The 21,346-nt window shown below is 43.2% G+C and overlaps 2 protein-coding genes across 15 annotated transcripts in view; one reads left to right on the forward strand and one right to left on the reverse strand.

Annotated features, from left to right (window-relative positions):
- Positions 1 to 7: 7 nt before the first annotated feature.
- On the reverse strand, positions 8 to 7,615 carry dnajc11a (DnaJ (Hsp40) homolog, subfamily C, member 11a). 3 transcript variants are annotated; one of them, XM_068597524.1, is made up of 16 exons: positions 7,469 to 7,615; positions 6,418 to 6,547; positions 6,211 to 6,284; positions 5,584 to 5,685; positions 5,327 to 5,455; positions 5,057 to 5,179; positions 4,840 to 4,913; positions 4,324 to 4,513; positions 4,137 to 4,222; positions 3,799 to 3,915; positions 3,260 to 3,415; positions 3,064 to 3,133; positions 2,765 to 2,822; positions 1,661 to 1,803; positions 1,265 to 1,394; positions 8 to 117 (listed from the first exon to the last, which is right to left on the reverse strand). In XM_068597524.1, exons 1-16 carry the CDS (start codon positions 7,538 to 7,540, stop codon positions 92 to 94), a joined length of 1,680 nt encoding a protein of 559 aa, XP_068453625.1. In that variant the 5' UTR covers positions 7,541 to 7,615; the 3' UTR covers positions 8 to 91. The 3 variants fall into 3 exon arrangements, with proteins under 3 accessions (XP_068453625.1, XP_068453627.1, XP_068453626.1); XM_068597526.1 differs by lacking the exon at positions 7,469 to 7,615 and adding an exon at positions 7,245 to 7,397; XM_068597525.1 differs by lacking the exon at positions 7,469 to 7,615 and adding an exon at positions 6,913 to 7,083.
- A 1,637-nt stretch (positions 7,616 to 9,252) lies between these two features.
- Positions 9,253 to 21,346, forward strand: part of camta1a (calmodulin binding transcription activator 1a) — a 275,394-nt gene continuing 263,300 nt past the window's right edge. For 11 of the 12 annotated variants that reach the window (XM_068596799.1, XM_068596790.1, XM_068596791.1 and 8 more), the window contains exons 1-2: positions 9,253 to 9,456; positions 13,291 to 13,392. In XM_068596799.1, the coding sequence (XP_068452900.1) occupies positions 9,432 to 9,456; positions 13,291 to 13,392 (127 nt within the window). In that variant the 5' untranslated portion in view covers positions 9,253 to 9,431. The remainder of the gene's footprint in view (positions 9,457 to 13,290; positions 13,393 to 21,346) is intronic. The other variant, XM_068596792.1, reaches the window with a different exon arrangement.

A 21,346-nucleotide genomic window follows, 5' to 3' on the forward strand; every position in this document is an offset into this window, starting at 1 on the left:
CTCCGTGTCGTGTCTAAAACAATGTTTATCCATCTTCTGTCAACCAGCCGAGAGATGAGTCTTTTTTTTGTTTTGGTCAGCGGAGGAGCTCCTATGTGTCTGCGTCGATCCTGTGAGCTGTACGAGGTGGAAACAATTACAAAGAAGTCAGAAATAACGCTGCTGGCAGAATAGCTCAGTAGGTTTTAGGAGACTGAGTGGAGATACAATAGTCGGAGAAAAGTTGCATCACACACACACACACATCTACAATGACTCTGGGTTCAAGTCAACTCCCCCTGCTGTCAGTGAGATCTGAAACCGTTCAAGACGATCTGGCAAATCATTAAACCTGCACTGAAGAAGCTAAATATTACATTAAGCGGAGGCACCCCAGGTGAATAGGGTGATGTTTCACCTTTCACATTATCCTTTAAATTGACACAGTTCATTTTTTTAATTTAAACTTTCATCTAATAGATTTCACCATCATTGTTTACAAACAGCATTTACATTTAGTATTTACATTTGTCTTTTTGTAAATTACCAGTTCTCTGACATTCGTGTTGACATATGCAAATGAGGTATTGTGTCATTAACGTTGTGCTATTTTGCTTACATTTCAGGACAGAGATCTAAACATTGGATGAAGCCAGGATCAAAATCCTTGTCTCATTATGTCAGAGTCAAAGATTTCTACTGAAGGAATTTTGGATATCTCAAAGAAAATACTGTCAGTCGTGGAAAATAAAAAAGTTCTATAATTCAGGCTACAGATGAGAACCTTCTTTCATCATATAAACTGGACAGTTTGGCGTCCATAACTGCTCATAAAGTGTTCGAATAAGAAAAAAATAATTTTGAGAAAACAGCCTTTAAAGATATGTTTTTTTGGAAGACAAAAGGATGAAGACCATAGACTTCTAGATGTCATCATGAAACTTCCCCAGTTGAATAATACCATTAAAATATTGCATAATTATTTATATTTGTCACGAGTTTTCTGAAGTTGTAATTTTTAAGGCTCACACCTGTATTTTGTCTTTCTAGAACATGTCAACATGCTTTACTGTTTCTGTCTGAACACTGCTGCATGCACCCTCTGTCTGAAACGCTCCATTTTAGCACAATTTAACAGATGTGCATTTCTAGACAACAGCTGTTGGCAAAATCTACAAACATAAATAGACTAAATGTTGTTTTTTTTTTGCCCGCGTCGTCTCGACTTAATGGGGGCGAAACTGTCGACGCGCGGTCGCTGTGCTGCGCTCTACATTGGACTTACATTGCTTTGGTATCCTGAGTGGGTCGGCGTCTCCTGACAGGACTTGATGCATGACTCCGCGGAACTGATACAGCACCTTCAGGCTCTTCTCCTCCCCCACACAGGGGTCATAGAAACCAGGGAGCCCTGACTGGAAAGCCAACAGAAGGTCATGAGGAGGCAGCATCAGCAGCAGACTAAATCCTCTTTACATCAGTTTGTAGCACTGCAGTACAGTCAGAACCAGTAGGTGTACTCTTATATATTTATATATATCTATATATATATAGATATATATAGATATATATGCATATATATACATATATATAGATGTTTTACATACCTAGTGCTGCATCAATGGATACAGTAACATTACACGTGTAAAACATACGTCATAGTATCGGGACACATTCTTACCTTTGTGGCCTCAGTGAGGATAAGTTTAGAGTCCTTCACCAGACACTGCAGCGGCACGGTCACGTCGATGACCTTTGCCCTCTCGTGTTTTCTACTGTTGTCGGTCACAAACTTGCCGTACCAGGCGTTGAGGATGATGAGGCCTGGTTTAATGAAGCAGCATCACAGAGAGCGTGAGTCAACTGAAGATGTGATGCGTTAATGTGTCATTTTAAACGCGTGTCAAAAGGTTAGTCAGCGTCCACGGAATAATCATTTCAGTCAGGCATGCCAGACATATTAGTCCACATATTTAATAACAGAACCAATGTCATTTTAGAGACTTTATTTTTTTTTTTTTTGCAAGTATATAACAAAAAGAGGACAATTAATTTTAATTGCGGGCTGCATAAACAATACCATAACGATTTCATAGAGTGGTCCATTGAATAATAAAGTGTGTGTGTCTGTCATTACACATGGACACACACAGCCACCCTGCTATTAACATTACTTTACAAGAGCAAAGTCTAAGGGACCTCTGATGATACTAAAATTAAAGCAACCTCTACAGTGACAGGTGTCACAAGCCAATTATCACTTGCAACACTACCCAAGGTGAAAATTACTGCCGAGGGCTTTTTGTTAGTGTACTTAACAAAAGTGAACGCACAAAAATGCCAATTATCACTCATCACAAAAGCAGGGTCATTAAAAAAAATCCACTAAAGTTAATTTCCTTTTTTTTTGTACTCCTATTTCAAAAGACTCCACAAAATCAAACTGTATACGATCAGTTTCCACTGAGCAAGTCTCCTCGTGCTCCAATGGAGAGGCCCACACACTCGTCTTGCTGTTTCCAGCCCTTTTAGATTTTAGTGAACAGCTCAAGAAGATCACTAGAAGCATGTATTCTGCTTAGATGTTTTTTGTTTCACGTGTGAACTGTATTAGAAAATGTACCAGCAAAGACATTATTGCCCCAAAACGAACAAGCCCTGTTTCACATAAAGAAAACAGGCAGCGCATCTTACAATTAGCATCAAATGATTTCACCTAAAGTGTATACAACATTTCTTTCAACATGTAGGATTCACATGAGCTCATCCGTATTACAGATCTTACCCATTCTCGACTCCTCGGTCTCAATAATCCTGCGCACAGACTCCTGCATGAGCAAGACCTTTAGAGAAGAAAGAGGCAGGCGGAGGGAAGGAAGACACAAACAATGAGATTTCAAATCATATGGATTACACTAATGATTTTCAGTAAGTCTTTGCATCCTATCTAATCCCATCTCAGCCCATTCATCTGACTGTTGCAGGGCCTTGTAATATTTCGGGACAAGACCTGCATCTCTTATCCGAGTGTAGGATTGGTACCGCAGTCACATGCGAGAGCCTGTAAAAAAAAAAAATACTCACAGCACTCTCAGCCTCCTGTTTCTTCTTGGCTATATTTGAGGCCGAGCTTTCCCGCTGCTTCTCCAAGTCTCTGGTGAGTTGAAAGATAAATGGAGGAATGAAATGAGCTCATAAAAAATCGGGCGGTCACAATACACGTGGCGCTATTTCCAATAACATCCCTCGCATGAAAGAACTTAAAGTGAGGGGTTCTTACTCTTCCTTCTGGGACCTCACGTAGGGCCGAATAATGAGCTGCTGGATGGCGAGGTAGAAAACCAGTGGTCCGACTGTGGCATAAAAGACAGCACTAGGCAGGAGTTGGTCAGTCAGGTGGATAGGGAAGAAATACGTCTGGCTGGCTCTGTTTAGTCTGCAGAAATAGAACGTTCTCCAGGTTAGACAGGATAGTGAGAATCGTGTGCTGGTTGTTCCAAAGATGTTAGAAAATTGTGTGTTTTTCGCAAATCTCCCCGCTGTGGGACTAATAAAAGGATTCGATTATTTCATCTCATTTTAAACTCATATCCACGGGACCAACTAGCATCGTAAAGGGTCCGATCCTTTGTGTGTTTGCACCCTCAAAAGATGCAGCCCCAGCACAAAACACGACATGTCGAAAATGGAATTGGACTGGCTCGGCGCGATGTCACGTCGCGATTTCGTATTGGTGCCATGGCAACAGCGCTTGCGAAGAGGACCCTCGGGAAACCCCCGCATCGAACTGGAAAACGGGGGCAAAAGAGGTGCACTCACTTGATCTTGAGGGTGATACCTTGGGGCACTCCCACGCTGACGGTGGCCCCCAGGACGCTGTGTCGACTGATCTTCCTCTCGGCACCGTACTCCACCACAGTGCCAAAGAAACCTGATCTGGAACATAAAGACAGTCACTTCCTCTCCTTCTGCACTCAGTTTATTGAAAGTTTACTGGAATTTGAGCCGTCAGTTCTCGCACAAAAACTACCAACTATGTATATTTAAATGGGTAGAAACTTTAGTTACCGAACAAACAGATTGACACTAAATAAAGTACAACAGGGTTCTCATGATTACATTCTCCAAATAATACATATTGCACTTTGATAACATACTTTATTGAGCCCTTAATCTTCGTCTGGTCCTCATCCTGGAACTTGTACTGGTAGCTCATCATCATAAAAGTGTGGGGAATGCCAACCTGCAGAGACAAAAAGAGAAACATTTTGGCACAATCATTGACAAGGAACTGTTTATGGCGTCTTTGACATTGAAGTTGAACACAATTGCTGGCTGCTTCACCTGCATTGCGCAAGTGAAATGGCTGCTCTTGGTGTCCCTGACGATGCTGCTGTTCATAGAGGACTGGATGCCCCAGCGCCACTGTAGATAGCCCATGGTGTTCTTGTCTAGGTGGCGGGCCAGCATCGTGGAAACTCCAGGACGCACGCCTCGGGATGAGAACTGGAGGCCGCACTGAGCGGTGGCGAAGCTGAGGAACAAGATTAAAAAAAGAAAAAAAATCACTTCTTAAAACCCATTTTTATAGAATTATATATTTCATATATTTGTTTGTTTTCTACTGTTCTTTTTGGCTATTTCTTTGGTTTGGTTCAATGCTTTTACATTATGGCCTTTTTTGTTTGCTGCCATTTGGGTCGTGTTTATGCTTTGCATATCTATGAAAGCACTTTGTAAACCCTGTTTTAAAAGTGTGATATAAATAATACATTATTTTTTATTATTATTAATTAAAAAATCACTAAATTGTTTATGTTGAAGCAAAAATAAAAAGTAGTCTTGCATTCCAAGACATACCATCGAGACGTCAAGTTCCGGAAAATTTTCATTCCTAAGAGAGGTCCTTGGGTGTCTCCAGCGCCGACCTCTACCTGCGTGTACAAACCCACAATAGATATTCATTCACATCTAGAAATGCATGTTGTACCACAAAAGCAGACCGGACTGAAGTGTACATCACAAAATAAATGTGTGTGTGTGTATGTGCGTGTGTGAGTGTGAGAATGCAGCATACCTCCCCCCACCCACTGGCTGAGGTGACTCTCTTGAAGGCCAAGTTAATTGTGCCACCTCCGTTTCCATTGTGGGTTGACAGAGAGCCAGACAAAATGGCAGTGTCTTTTGTGGTAAGAGGAGCCTGCAGCAGAACACATAAAACAAGTCCTTTGATGAGAATTAGCTAAAACTATCACTAATTCAATTGTGGCTCCAGCTCGTTCAATCCAAAACACATCGTAAGAAGGCCACTTAAAAACCTAATGTAGAACCTGCAGCAACCTCTTACCTCGATGGATTGCGATATGTGCATCTTGTTGATTTCCACATGTGGGACTCCTCCTCCAGCCATATCTTCATAGTCCTCATCATACTGATCAAAGAGGTCTGTGGCATCAACACCCACACTAATAATTCCCTTCAAATAACATGTTCGGGAAAGAATACTGTGTTAATTAATGATGTAAATAATACACACAATATGCCTAATGACTGTTGAAGTGACATTCGGTTCAATGTGCTGCTTGTTATTTCCCCTGGACATACCCTTGGGTTGGTCCTTTGCTGAAGCCTTCTCTCCTCCCGGTCTTTCTGAAGACGCTCATACTCTTCCCGAATCTCTGCAGGGGTTCTTTTTCTCTCCACCACCTGGAGTAAAAAGATGTGACTTGAGAGCAAAGCAACCGCTGGTTTGGCTGATTCACAGGAGGCAGATAGAGCTGCGGTACGAGACATGTTGTACTGTCAAGCAGGGCAAAGATAAAGGAAAACAGGGACCATTTCACGCAGGTTAAAGAAGGCCGATGTCATGTAGCGCAGGATGGTCGTGTGGTAAGAATGCAGGCTTTCATGCCACGTGATTATATAGCCGGAATAGTACACTTATGTACAATATGGTTGATTCTTAATGATTAACTTTGTATCAAGTTATTCTCAAGTCAAGACCCTGGAGGGTGACCAATATTGATCACAAAACAATGCACTTCATTTACTTAGGTGCTCTATATGTTTCCATTGGCACATGTAGATGCAATTTCCTTACCACATAAGGATAATTCTCTTGCCTGTGTAACACTTCAAAGGTTATTGGATGTTACGCTTCATTGAGTGTCAGCGTTGTGGCTTATTTTTTCGGTATTGTTGGCCCCTACAGTCACTCACTTACAAACTTACCTCCCACCCATCAACATCGAGTCCCCTCTTGCCGTAGATATCATAGATAGCTCTTGCCTGCGGCTCCCGGAGCACTAAAAAGACATAGGTAGCCACCAAATGACATTAAAAACATAACATAATGTGTTTAGGTCGGCCATAACACATAGGAGTCAACATCAGCTTAATGTGTAGCTGACTAATGAGCGTAAGCAAAGCCTTACTTACCTTGATAAGCTTCATGTACAAGGTTAAAAAGCTGCTCTGCTTGTCTTTTCAGTTCAGGGTCCCGGTGTTTGTCCGGGTGATACAGCATGCACAATCGCCTGTATGCCACCTTCAGCTCATCCTGTGTTGCCTAAAGCAAAACATTGAAATGGAGGTCATGTGAGAGAGAAAACGTCTTGGAGGACTCAATCAACAGCGTGCAAAACACACAGCAAGACATTGCCACAGCTACAAACTTCCAATTTAATTTACTGATCCTCAAACACAAATTTGATCTTCATAAAGTTGGATGGCAGAACAGTCTGAGCAGAAAGCTGCTGCTTAAAACTAGGTAATAACGTTGTGAAATAGACTGCAGTATAAAAAAAGTATTGAGCCAATCATCACATATGAGTCTGTGTACACACATGCAATCTGCGATATTATTAATATTGTTTTTAAAATCCCTGACGCTTGAACACAAGGAAATATATGAACGTGTATTGTGTGGCATACCGAGTCGCTCGAGAACAGCATGTCCCTGTGCCACAAGTTATTTTTGTGTTACAAAATACCACTTGCATGAGAACATAATGTTCTCTGCTTTATCAAACACGGGCATTATGACCGAAAGTGTCCGATCCCGCAGGCATCGGAGAACACACGCGTACTGTCAGCTGTCACTGATCACTATGTTACACGAAGAAGCCGTGGGGGTAAAGTTAAAGCATTAGCTAACTTAGTTAGCACTATCCAGTCCAGTGGATACCTATTAAAACTGAAAAAAATGTCAGTTATTTGACGTTACCACGCATATTACAACACGAACGTGCATTGAACTATCTTACTTAGTCAACCGACAACTGCTTTTTTAAAGTCGTGACCCCGCAACCTGTTCCCGTGAAGTTTCCAGTCGAGTAAAATCAATGTCGAGGGTCACAAGCTAGCTACCTAGCTCCCGTTACATGTGATTGGACGGTTAACCGCTACATATCAACCGGAGGACATTCACGGAACGACTGCCACGTGCATGTGCACAAACATCTGCTCGGATAACAACAGCGTATTGTACCTCTCGTCTGACATTAAGAAGGGAATAATAATCATCATTATGGATCTCATCATCGTCCAAGGCAGACGCCATGTTTACAACCGGTCATCTCTTCCTCGCGTCCTTTACGCAAGCTCGAAGGCAACTCGCGCTCTCTGTCGCCCCCTCGCGGTGGGGACGAACGACAGAGACGGCGGCTTATTCACACGCTTCACAGGCGTGCTCGTTGCTTTTCATTTCGAAGTTTAAAACGTTCAATTGTTCGTCGTTAGTGTGTATTGTATGAGGGATGGTGAAAAGATATACTGAGGCTCAGTCTCTACAGTAAAACAAGATTTCATAACCTACAATCAAAGAGTGTTTCATCTTAAATTAATTGTATGTGTTGTATTGTTCTTATTGTTGTTATAATTGTGTAAATGACAATGTAGCTAGGGTCACTTTTTTAGTTTTAAAAAGCACTCATTTGAATATAGTGTTACATTTAAATTCAATACAATTAATATTGCAGATAGGTACATATGCCTTACTCTAAAAGGGTAATATCTGCATCCTATCCACTGAGGGACAATTCAGGCAGAGGCTGAGAAAATTGCTTCACTGCATTAGCTCTTTCATTAGTTCATTATTACTCTCTTTGCAATAACAACAAACCGTTGACTATATAAGGCGCACCGAGCAGCAGGCAGCAGAGGAGCTGTCCTTTCAGCACCCCCACCTCAAACTATACATTGCATTTCAGCACCGGCGGCCGCCATCCTGCTAATGCAGGACGAAGGCTGTCCTTAAAGTGCTGTAGCGGTTGACGCGAGTGCCAAAAAGCCCTGTCTATTAAGCACAATGATGTGTAATTAGATCGCCCTATAGTCATTTAACGTATAGCAATATCGTCAAGCCTATGATGGCCCAACTGTGACACCATGATGCAAGTTAAGAAACCTTGAGAGCATATAGTGGTAGTATGAATTAAAGTAATCTGTGTTAGTGGTCTTCGGGTCTGTGCATCACATTGACAGAAATGTTCAGATGGGCCCCGCAGCAGCTCCTGATTGGATCTACATCTCCAGTGCTATCTGAGATCAGTCCGCCACGTCTAAAGGGAACAAACTAGTCCACAGGCGTTCAAATGTAAACTGACACCCAGGCACTTGATTGATAGACTGTGCAGGCTATACTAGTGTTTTATATGTGTGTAGTGTTTTATTGTTTGTTTTTAATAGTATATATGTTGGCAGGACTCAATGCAGCTCACATTTGGCCGTCTACATAGTGGATTAAACACAGTTTAAAGGAACCAATATGACTAAAACAAGACAAGCGAAAGAATTAACAGTTTTATGGTTATCTAAAAATGACACATTTGTTTCTCCTGTTATCTATTGTGTGAAACAGGTGAAACCCTCAATTACCATTTTAGATTAGCAGAGTTCTCTTCGAAGATATGTTACCAAAAAAAACTTAATGAAGGCCATTAAACAGTAATTTAGCTTGATATCAACGCATCAACCGAGTTGTTGCCACTCGGGGAAGGCATGTTGTTTATTCTGTGTGAAACAACTTCAGCGGGCTCAAAGTCAAACATTTTACATCTAATTAGTCTAAATTAGGGACACAACACGGAGCCTCACCCACCGAGCATTAATCTTTCTTGTTTTAATACAATAACGCGTCACCAGCTTTGAACACACGCGTCACGCCAGACCCGCAGCGCCTCTGAGCTGTTTTACATTCACTGTAAAATAAATAAATAAGAAAAAATAATAAGGAAGAAAAAAACACGGCTGGCGGTGTCAAGGTGAGGGGAGATGTGTTTTTCATCCCGGAGCCTCTCTGTCAGTCACCGCCTCACAGCCAATAGTAAGTTCGCCTCGGTCGGACCGACTCGCCGCTTGCTCCTCCGGTCCCTCCTCGTGCTGTCCTCGCCGTGCACGCGCGTGGTACCCACGGTCGTGAGGAGGAGGAGGATGTTGCGCGTGAAGGGGAAATGGCTGCCGAAAACAAGCCGGAAGGTAAGAGAAATATAATGGGATTAATTTACTAGTATGACCGCCGCGTGATTTTTTAGGAACAGGCACAACTCTGCGCGGAGATGACTCGCGCGTGAGGACGAGCGGGGGGATTTTTGGGTGGAAAACGGCTCCGCTATTTTCCTCCGAATAGGCAGCTAAAACGTGGAGACATCACCTAGCCAGCTAATATTAGCTTGCATTCTAGCCAGCTACTATTCCCATCGTAGCCCACATTTAAAGCACGCCACGGGAACAAACACTCCGCGTGGCCAAAGTAACGCGGTCGCCGTTTATTTCGCTGCAGGGTTCGCGTCAAACGACGGGCAGTCCAAGTAGTTAACAACAAGGCTAAGTTAATGACAACATGTCATTGGCATCGACTAACTTCTTCCCTTATTACCCAGCTTCAAAAAGCGGCTCGGTTGTGTAAGTTTATCTGTCAGCGCGGCGCTCTCTCTGCAGCCGCTTATTTGCGGGGGTTGTTTCGCAGGCATTGCGATAATGACTCCAACATCTGTTTTAAAACGCGTTTAGTCTTGTTTTTATAGACAAATATATATTTTATTTCCACCGTCTAGGAGACGGTTGTTTCAGTCCCCCCCTCCTCCCCTTCCCCCTCCCCTCGAAGCGCGAGCCTTTCCTCTGGCATTCAGCGAATACTGTTTGCGAGTAAGAAGTGATGGGTTTTTTTTTTTTTTTTTAAACGAGCGGATATTATGTTTTTTTTTCTTTTTTTCTTCTTCTTCTTTCTTTTCAAATGCCAATTATAGCTACTTGGCCTATATTCGTGTGTGAAACACGGGTATCATAACGTTGTAATGCCCGCTCCGCTTGCGATGCCCCATCGCACTTGAAATGAAATGCCATCACACGAGAGGAAGCAGGGAGGATGGAGAGTAGGGTTTCCAGCAGCCTGCTCATTACACTACTTTACACATCGGACAAAAATGATGACTTTTATCCCCCTCAGCTTATTTAATACGGCTCACTAACTTAAAATTAAATGCAATTGACTTACTTATTTTCTCCTAAGTGGGCTATTTTATTGCAAAACACATGCATACGAGATCGGTTCTCATTCAAAGATGCCCATGGACTTTTTGGGTGAGTAATTAAGCAACTCATTTGAAAATATAGATAAGATGTACTCGGTTTTATGACCAAGTCTGAGCTTTTTTTTCACTGCTAAGACCAGCCTGGGATGAGTGACGTGCTCACGAGAGCCGGCATTCTTAGACGATGACATCATAAAGCAACTTCAAAATGTAATTTGTAGAATTTCATGGGAAAAAAATGTCGAGCTTGTTAAACCTCCTGTGCATGTCTAATTCAATGTTGGTGTTATTCCTTTTTGTAATGGTCTCAGTTGTGTCAAACTTTGAACTCTTTAACTTTAATTCTTTTTGATTTGTAGAATTAGACATGCTCACTAATACAGAATTGGTTCTTGTATGCCTAAACTTGTGGTATTCTTTCATGTTCATTGATCTGTGTTGCACCTTTGGGTGGAACAAAAGAGTCGGCCCAAGACTTTAAAAGTGTCTGCGTAATTTGAATATGAGAGGAAAAAAAAAACAAAAAAACAAAAAATGCATTAGCTGCATGCTGTTTCACAACACATTGTTGCGGGCTTCAAAAAATGTAAAAGGCCTCCGTCAGAGTTTGCAGTCAGTAACCTCAAACACAAATTCTTTTTGATGTAGAATTACTTTAATGTTTCAAATGGGAGTAAACAAATTGCCGCTGTCCATATGAGGGGAGACGATAAAAGACTCAGTTGTTTGCATGTCAGTGTGCCAACCACCAAACAGATCCCCACCAGGGGGTGCTATTGAGCTACAAAAGCCCACTTACTATATGAGGGATCTGTCTGTGGTTATGACAAAAAAAATAAAGACATCTGGTTATGATAGTAATGACTTCAGTGTGGCGTGTAGTCCTAATGTATTCATCTACATAGCTTGAACTTAACAAATGGGCTCCAGTTGTTAATCTCGATGCCTCTCTCCGACACAGGGAGCTCTCGCTGAAAGCCCTGACTTGAAAGTCCCATTGCTGAGCAGGTTAAGTTATTTTCAGTGTTCCTGTGAGGCCGGTCAGTGGAAAAAGGAGGAGGAGGAGCAAGGGGAGCATAGAGAGATAGAGAGAGAGAGAAAGCGCTTCATACCTTCACATAAATACAACGTTGGCTCACGCAAAAACCGGCCTTCAAAGCGTTTACATAGAGCTGTCACTCCTGAAACTCCTTCCTCCAGTTTTGGCATGTTCATTAATGTAGAACATGCTTTTCAAACGTGCATTTGGGTTTTTTATATGACACGTCCCTGGATGTCGGGAAGCCACTGAGAGAGCCGAGCAGTGTTTCCTTAACCTTTTGTCCTTGTGGTATGCAGCCAGTGCTGATCTCTCCTACTTGTTTGGCAGCTCTTATGATGGCCCATAACAACTGAGGGTTACATCTTGTGTTAAAACCCAGGGGCCACGACCCAGTCTCACTCAGTAATGTAATGTTTACATCCTGGGGTATTTCTCTCCAGCCTAACTGATTGTCAGGGCCCTTGGGGGTATTTTTTTCCCCGTCTTCACACTCTTAAAAAGCACTGTGGGTCCGTAACTTTAAGTACAAGGCCTGGAGGGCACTGAAAAGTCAAGCTTGATACATCTTACAGTGAGACTGCTCTGGATAAAACTACAGCCAATGGTTTCACGACTCTACCGGAGCATCGTAAACATGTTGCTGTTCAAAAGCCAAATTTGTGCAATTAAACAAGCACTTTTTTGCAAACACAAGCGATAGAAGTCACACTGTTTTAGTGGGAATCCTAAAAAGAAAGAGAGGAAACAATGCTTTAAAGTTAAGTCTTGATATATCTACATTCATTTAACGATAGATTGAAAAGCAAGGCCACTGATGGGAGCGTTTACTGACACATAAAGCTCACACAGGTGTGTTAAATGAACAAAGTAAATCTTCAAGTAATGCAGTTTAAACTTTTGCGACGGCGGCAACAATCGGCGAAGATTCCTTTCCAAAAATTTGCGAATGAGGCCCGTCGCCTCGGCCGCGCCGGAAGTAATGTCGTCCCTTTTTATTTTCAAGTGGGCGCAGTTTACAAATAAGTTTCCCGATGTTATCATTTCACTCAAAGTTCAGGGTGAAGCAGCAGCAAAACATCAAGTAAGCACGCAGTCAGCCATTAACTCACAGAAGTGCTTGTGCAGCAATGGTATAAATATTTCTCTGCCGTTTTTTTTTTTTTTTTGGAAAGAAGGACGAATTCGACCTCCCCGTGATGTCGGACGCCTCGCTCTCGCATTTTTCTGTCGAATCAGGCGCTACGTTTTTTCCTTTTCTTTCTTCCCCTCCTGCCTTTTTAATTGAATCAGTGAGGTGAGGATGGATGGGACCACGGTCCGCTCTGTGGTCGCCTCCGCTGATGGATTGTATTGATTCATCCAGTTTACTACTGATACAATAGGAAGCGTTATTGACCCGTATCAAAGCGGTCCAGAGCGACAGCGACGTCCTTCGTACTGTTCCTTTTTTCTCACAAAGAGACAAAAAGTATTTTCGACAATGGAGAACTTCAGGGTTTCACGCGACAATCGACTCATTCGCTGCGAATAATTACCAATATTGTTATGATGACTATGCATATTATTAGCATCGTATTTTTGCCCGACAGCTCTTGTGTTGTTTTAAAATGTGTTTCAATATCCTGTCTAGCCTGTGTTGATGTTGCTTGCATGGGGGAGTTTGCTCAGTGATCAACGGGGCTGGGTAGAATGCTTCTTTTCCTCGATTTTCTCTACTTTTCTCTTTGCCTCCTGAAGGACTGAAGAAAGTTCGTAATCCGGATCGAATGTACAGATCAGCAGTGTGTTATGCTGGCCATGGTCCACCTAAGAGTATCAGTGATGACACAGAGACGAACAGTAAGAGTCAGTTATTAATACTGCATCGCTGCTCCAAGAGGCCACTCGCTGGCCAATCTATTATTCATTCATTGATTCATTTATTTACTTCTTGATTTCATCCGTCCCCATGCCTCCCCCCCCCTCTCCCCACCTCCCCTCCTCCTTTTTATTCTCCTCCAACACAACACCTCCTCCGGCTGCTCTGTTGATTGAAGTGTCTGCTTTACGGGATCACGCTGTCAATAGCTGAAGTGTTGTCGTTAACTAAGAGTGATTGTTTCAGGTTGAGGCCAGGGGATCAGGACCTGAGCAGACCCTCAGAGAGAAAGCTTACACGTTGAGCCATCAATTATGGCCCTGTACTTGCCTTTTCTCTGCTTCTTCTTAAACCTGCATTTAATGGCGGGGTGGGGCGGGGGGGGGGGGGGGCGACTTCAACATCTTGTAAAATTGAATTTGCGCATGACAAAAATATGTATGCGACGCTGTATCCTATGATACTTGCTTTCTTCAAATGGATCGGTCTTTGCCTTTGCCTCGCTTTCATTATTTGTGCTCCATGAGAACTGTAGACTGGGGGCAAAGAACAAAGACAACCGGGCGTCACAGCTGAGGTTTTTCTGACTTAAAAAACCAGCTTCTGTGGGAATTGCTTCAGTGCACTTACAAGTCTGTGTACATGTGCTATTTTCTGTCATAACCAAACACACAAAAAATCTGTCAAATATAGGCCAAAGACTTGTATTTATTTGTGGATGATTTCCCCTTCAATCCTCTTTGTGCCGGAATTTTAGCCTCTGTCTTCACCCATTTGGAAAAAAAAAGAAAGCTGTCCTCTGTAGAGCAGATAGCTTCCCAGCAGAAAGGAAGCCCATCATTGTTAATGAATACACCAGTCTCCTCGCTGCTGGAAGACTAGATCCAGACTCCAGACTGGGTAATTAAGTGGGCTCATGTATTGTCATTTCTAAATAGAGAGTCTGAAATCACCCACAACCCCTTGTTAGACTCCTCACTCGAGAACTGTCACCGGGAGAGCTCTTCTGCACCAAATCCTTTTTGGGTGTTTTTAGAAAAAAGAATGGACAGATTTAATGGCAGGGGGACCGCTGGCGCACATCTATGACACAGGGACGCAGACTGTAACAGGGACATTGTTGATAAGACTTTTGCGTTACCCCCTCATGTGTGACAGCTGTGACTGACAATACGTTTTGCCGGTCTTGCTATTTCCCCTCATGTTATTGCGTGGTATTACAGTATCCCGTACCCATGTCAGACACCCTGTTTAATGCGTTCAGCCTGAGGGTTTTTTTTTTCCTCCCACCGCCTCACCAGGACACTCAGTAGGAGAATCTAGCAGCTGAAAACCGCCAGGTAAACCGTTGATCTGAGTAATCGTCTGAGTAATTGTGGGAGTAGTTATGATACAGAAAGAAGGGCTTTGTTTGTGTGCATGTGTAAGCAGGAGGGAGAGAGCGAAGGAGAACAAGAGCTAGAGGGAGGGAGTGAGAGAGAGAGAGAGAGAGCGAGAGAGAGAGAGAGAGAGAGAGACCTCACCTCTGCTCTCCTTGAGATGGGATTTTTCTGGATGGGTGAGCATGGTGAGGGCTGCGAACACATAAAGAGTCATTTTCAGTTTGTTGCAGGCAGTTAACCGTGTGTGCATGTTTGTTGAACTTCCAGTAATAGGGACGAGGCTCTTTTTTTTCCTTCCCTTCTTCAGCTTTTTGACTTTTTGACAGTCTTCCCTTATTATGCTTTATGACACCGCGCTGGTGTAACCTCACGGAGCCGTCGCGCACCCGGGGTACCACCACTTAGAGAATTTAAATGATGTAATTCGGAAACAATTAGTTCTGCCGCCCCCGCACATGTTGCATGTCGCGTGGTCGTATATAAGAAACATGAGAAACGGCGTCCAGCTAGATTTAGTCGCAGTTCAAATCTATTACTGGCATTCAGGCTCATAATTGAGCACCGGGAGGAGAATAACACCTTTTGCGTCTTTTAGAACAGCTGTTCGTGTGTGTGTGTGTGTGTGTGTGTGTGTGTGTGTGTTGTTGTAACATAGCAACGCTAGAGTTCAGGAAGACTTTGGTCGTGGGCGGTTAGTGATCTCACTGTATGTAAGAGCGTTATCGAACAGGCTATAGGGCAAATTACACAGATAATTGGTTTCCCAGTCCGACACTAACGCACGGCTGTTTTAAGTCCACACACTCCTTCTCTATGTTCCCATCAAGAGCCATCAGGCTGTTGGGAGACCTGCTTCTGGACTGCGGTTCAATCACTGTTATTACTGCCAGGGAAATCGGACTCCACCTAAATTGTCCAGAGTTGTAGTAAAACTCAGCTCAGAATCTCCCACAAGTAGAAGGCGACAGACTTCGGTCTAATCAAGTGCTCTCTCTTCAGTAGTTTCCAAGTACCGGCAGTCTTCCTGGCAAATACAGTATCAAATGGATGATATAGAAATTCAAGGTCTGCACACATTGTTTTTTGCAATGTCTCCTGACATTTCAAACCTCATAAAATGAGGGATTCTGTGTCAACTAGAAATGTAAACTCGAATCTTTTTACAAAACGGGACACGGTGCATCAATACATCACGGTGCAAAAGGGTAATCGTTTTTTATTTTTTATTTAATTTTTTAAAGTTTTCCATATGTTTAAAAGTAAAAGTTAATTACATATTAATGGTTAATCATTTCCTTAATGATTAACGTTTGCTTTAACATTTTAAATGAGCCTCGGAGTCACGACGTTTGGCTGCAAATGATTAGCGACACATTTTGGGGCTTAGCTGAATCACAGGAAAGTGTCTTAATCTGAAGGCTGCAGGGGTAATATCCCATTACTGTAAATGCCATCTCAATAGCCTCCTGCAGGTAACCCCCCTCCCCTCCTCTCCTTACCTTTCCTCTTTCTTCTTTCATGCCTCACAACCTGATTGATCGCTTTTAATTGACGGCTTGTCGTCAGTTGACCACTCATGGCTGTCTGAGTTCATCTCTGCTTCACATTTGACCACATTCTTTTTCTTTTGTTGAGTTTTTTTTTCTCTCATTCCGCCGTCGTCTTGTAACCGCTTTCACCGTGTTAACCTGTCACTGCACCTTTGCCTTTGGTCGGCGCTTCAAGTCCATGGACCGTTTTGACAAATTGCCTCCTATAGATCTGGTTAATACTTAATGCACGTCACATCCCACACACTTAAGATGTGGATTGCATGAATTTAGATACTCATATTTCTCTCTCTGTCCGTGCATTTCACAGACTGCATGCTTTAGAAACAGTTTTTTTTGTTAAATCCCCTGCTAGTGATGCAAGTACTGTACAATGATTGATATAACAAGTGCTGTTATACTGTTTCTGTCTCTCTCTCTCACCGTGACTGCATAACTATGTGAGTGTTATTCTGTCAATGCAATGCAAGGATTAGGTGATCAAAAATATCCGTTGCTTCTTCAAAAAGTAAGCTCTTGGAACAAACGCCATTGTTAGTTGCAGAGCGTGTAACAGACGAGCGTCTCCAGGTGAAACAATGTGGCTCATTTGATCTTTTAAAGGACTCGGGTTGGCAAATAAAGTTAAGTTCCCTTCACTTCAAATAAAATCCCCTTTTCGGGAAATGTGCAAAACAGGCAATTAAAGATGTTAAATTGGGTAGAATTCGCTTCTCCCTTTGCATACATCTAATTTTGACGACATATTTTAATCTATCTAAATACAGTGTCGTTCACCACCATTGGTAACTTGTTAAATTATGCGCAGCAGATGAAGGAGCATGTTTTTTTTTTTGTTTCTGATATCTTTAAATTTCTTAACCCAGTTGATGAAATATGTCTGAGCTCAGCTTTTTTTGGCTGACTGCGCTCATTTTGGAGCTAAACTCTTTGGGGTATTTTTGGTCTGGCCCAGTGGATGGCTGTCATCCAACCTAATGATAACAGACATTGCCATAGGCTTAATTCAGTTTCACAGCACTTCTTACTGGACAGAGATGAGAGCCAAATGTTTATCCACAGGACGGCTTGTTCCTCTGCGATTCCGCTCCCTCGTGTTACAGGTATCGCTCTAAAATACCGTTCCACAGCTCTTTACATCCTTAAGCCACATTAGCCAATGAACTGATGTGGACAATGTTTGCATTCAAACCGTTACTTTGGATATGCACCGCCAGCAGCGATTTGTTGAATGATCTATAGCCAAAACATTAGCTTGCAATTTCTCCACAATGTGGGCACAGATTAAAAAGAAAAACTGTCACTCCCAGAGCGCTCCGAGACAGAGACGGAAGAGAGAGGGTTTTGCGTTCAGGGCTCGGGTATTGATTAAAGATTTGTTTTTGTCAGCCTTTCCAGTCTCATGACCCTCGCTCTCGTCTCTGGGGTGGGGCTGAAGCAAGCTAGCATGACAGATACCCTTAAATTTGGCCCAAGTGTTTGCTTAGCAGCCAGGATCAGTGATAATCCAAACATAAGCAGACAGAAATATATATCTTTATACCCATTCGACGAACGAGGGATGTGACTTATTGTTCAGAACGCAAACGGGCCAGTGATGGCAACACGAACACCTCCGTGTTGGAACTGAGCCCCCTCTCCTTGTTTAGCCCTTTGTATGTGAGCTCGCTCGTCAAGATCCAGAATGTAATTGGCTCCAGTGTGCCAGCTCTGCTCAGCACATCCTCTCACGTAACAATCTCTGGTATCAGCCTGTCTTGCACTTTCCCTTGTTTTACAACCAAATAGTAGCTTTCCGTGTATCCCTATCTTGGCTAATGCACAAGCAGTCATTAAGCTCGCCGTTTCCACTTCAAAATACACATTAAACCGTACAGGGGGAGTCCACAGGAAACGCAAAGACGCACAGTTCCTTCCAGGTTTTGATCAACTCCTCCCGGTTGAGAAAAAGAGAGATGCATTTATGTTTTCAAAGCTAGATTTCTGAGGGTAATTTGTTGTTTATGCACCGATCAAATCAGACAATTTGATTAGGAAGAGCTCGTCTACTATATTCTGTAAACCTATTCCAAATCTGGCACCAAAGCTATTCCCCCTGCGCCGGTTGTTTTCATCTGATGCACAAACCACAGTATATGTGGCTTTTCATGCCACAGTGGACAGATCTTTAATTAGTAAGCAATACTTTGTTGGAACACTCACAGTTCCTCCCTCACATTTGTGGAAATGCCGGTGGAGGGAACAGTAGACAACCAGCACCTGAAATACTATTAGTGTAGATAAATAGCAGCTGAAAGAACAAAAGCGTTTAGAGTTATGAGAGTTTAATGCTGCAGAAAAGAAACCTCAGCACTCAGCAGTAACAGTTACGTCGAGTTAACCTTTGTGTTCTCTGAGAGCCTCGTGAGAAACGTTCTTGTGTAAAAACAAGGCCCCTCTCAAGTTAGACAAGGACTGCCAGATTAGAGAAGGCCAACTCTGAACATCTGAAAAATAGGTGCCGCGTCTCAAACACATGCTTTATTTAACAGCACAAAGAACAGTGCACTGTTTGAGCAATGACAGCAGTTTTGGCTTGTTCTTCAAAGAAATACAGTCATCCATATCTGAGACGGATAAAAGGCCCGAACACGGTGGCCCGCTGTAATCGAATGTTAATGTTCTGTCGCTTGTTAAAAGGGCCTCCACTCTATATGGACCTTGTGTGGATGAGTCGATGGGCTGGTAAGCTCACCGGTTTGCCAACTTTCCTTTTTTTTTTCCTCTGGATGCTTTAGTCTTAAGTTATTAGAGAAAATTAACATCCACACCAGCCTATCTACGATAAATAATGTCACAGCAATTTAAAAAAAAAAAAAACTCAGATAAATGTAACACTATGTGCTTTGTCTATTTCAATGGCGATGCTGCAAACAGGCATCCCCCATAGCTGACTTAACTCTGATTTTATACATTACATTGCATAAGGTGTAATGTTAAAAAGCAGATATTGCCATATGAGATTATTGGTTGCAAATCCTTTGCACGCAGTCAACTGCCTGAAATGCATGATCCAAAGACATCAACAGACATTGGCGTGCTCCCTGGTGATGCTCTGCCAGGCCTGTGCTGCAGCCATATTCACGTCTTGCTTTCGGGGCCTTTTTATTTTTGCCTTCAGTGCTGTCTTCAGCAAGTGAAGCATATGCTCAGTTGGATTTGTGTTGTGGTCAGGTGACTGCCAGGAACGTTCCACAGTTGGGCCATAAAGAAAACACTTGGTTTCCTATACAGCATGTGGGATGAGCTCACCGTCCTGCAGCACTGTCTTATTAATGAGAGACTACAGATATAAAAGGCTATATGCGGTCCACATGCGGGGGAAGGGGGCGGGGTGGAGCTGCACGGGGCTAACTGTCAGGCGCACGTTAGGCGTTCTAGGAGCAGCGAAGTTACCGTAGTTCGAGAGGGGCGGGGCGGGGCGGGGCGGGGCGAGACGCAAGTGCGGCTGCGCGGGGCGGGGCGAGACGCAAGTGCGGCTGCGCGGGGCTAACGGTCAGGCGCACGTGAAGTGTTCTCGAAGCAGCGGTGTTACAGTAGTTCGAGAGGGGCGGGGCTGGGCGTAGCGAGACGCGAGTGCGGCTGCACGTGAGGTGTTCTGAAAGCAGTGACGTTGCCGTAGTTTGGCTAGCTGATTTGACTTGCTCATGGACACGGTCAGCAGTGGAAGCTGCGGCAGAGGGCAGCTGTGGAGGCTTTGAAGGTAACCGTCATAACGTTATTTTTAGTCCCGCAAAGGTTAGCATCAAACACTCGTAGCTGACGTCACCCAAACGTCAAGTCTTAATTAACAAACTGATGTGATTCACCATGTAGAGTCAGAAGCAGGTTTAACACATCCAGAGGTTGTCCCTACCCAGTATAAACTTACAGAAATCCCCCTAAAAAAAGAGTAAAAAAACAAAACAATCCAGTGCTAGTTGTTGTGCACATTCACAAACAGGAACTGTTGATAGCCAATTCGCCATCCATGTAATTGTGCAGATTTGCCAAAATGTAAACAAACGCAGCTAAAGACGAGGCTGGAATTTCAAAGTAAAAGTGTTGTGTCTCCTCTCCATGTGCACAGCATACTGAACCAGGATGTGTTTTGCTTTCCGTGGCAGGAAGTGTTGTGGAGCCAAAAATACTTTCAGCAAAAACATGTCATCTAATGACATGATGAAATTATACGATCCTGAAATTGTGAAACAAAAACAAAAACAAGTGAGAGATTTGATTGCCTTTGTCACGATCCTGGGTCCAAGTAGCTCGCTGGCAGATGAAGCAGACCCATCCTACGGTAGATTTCTATCTCGATTCGCTCAGTGAGAAAATCCCCAACATTGGCTACTTGAGACATATTCCAATTCAGCTCTGTCTCAATGGTGTCATAGGAGGGTGTGCCAGAGAGCAGCATTGAATCCTGAATAATCTGAGTGCAGACAGACTTGCCATATGTATCTGCTGCTGCTGCTGCTGCATCGGCTGTCTGCCGGTAACGAAAAAAGCAAATCTTCAGAGCACATTTGGGTTGAATGGGAGATGGCCAAGACTTTGTACTGACCCGTGCTGAACCCGAGTGTGGATTCTCTATTCGTGAGTGGGCTTCCATATTGAAGGCCCTCGCTCTTCTTGAGCCTTTTTTAGTGAAAGATAACACACATTATCTAACGCCTGCATTGAAGCTAGTCTACATCTTCTACCTTATTGAAGTGGATGCCGTGGAATAATATGTGCACACGTTAAAACAAACTCCCTTTACTTTGGTTCCTCTCTGATCACTCGGTTGCAGCGTGTTTTCCAGTTCTGACGGCGAATCCGCTCTGGAGGTACCGAGCAGCAGCAGCAGCTGCTGTGTGTGTGATTCCTAATTGGGCGAAGCAAGTGATTACAGATACCTGTGCAGCTCATATAAAACAGAGTGTACACACAGAAATTATGGGTACAAATAAAACATTTGCAAATACTCCAGATCTACTCCC

This window comes from Clinocottus analis, unplaced genomic scaffold, assembly GCF_023055335.1.
Source record: "Clinocottus analis isolate CAN_PGR_092001 unplaced genomic scaffold, fCliAna1.0.p SCAF_4, whole genome shotgun sequence".
Taxonomy (NCBI): Eukaryota; Metazoa; Chordata; class Actinopteri; order Perciformes; family Cottidae; genus Clinocottus; species Clinocottus analis.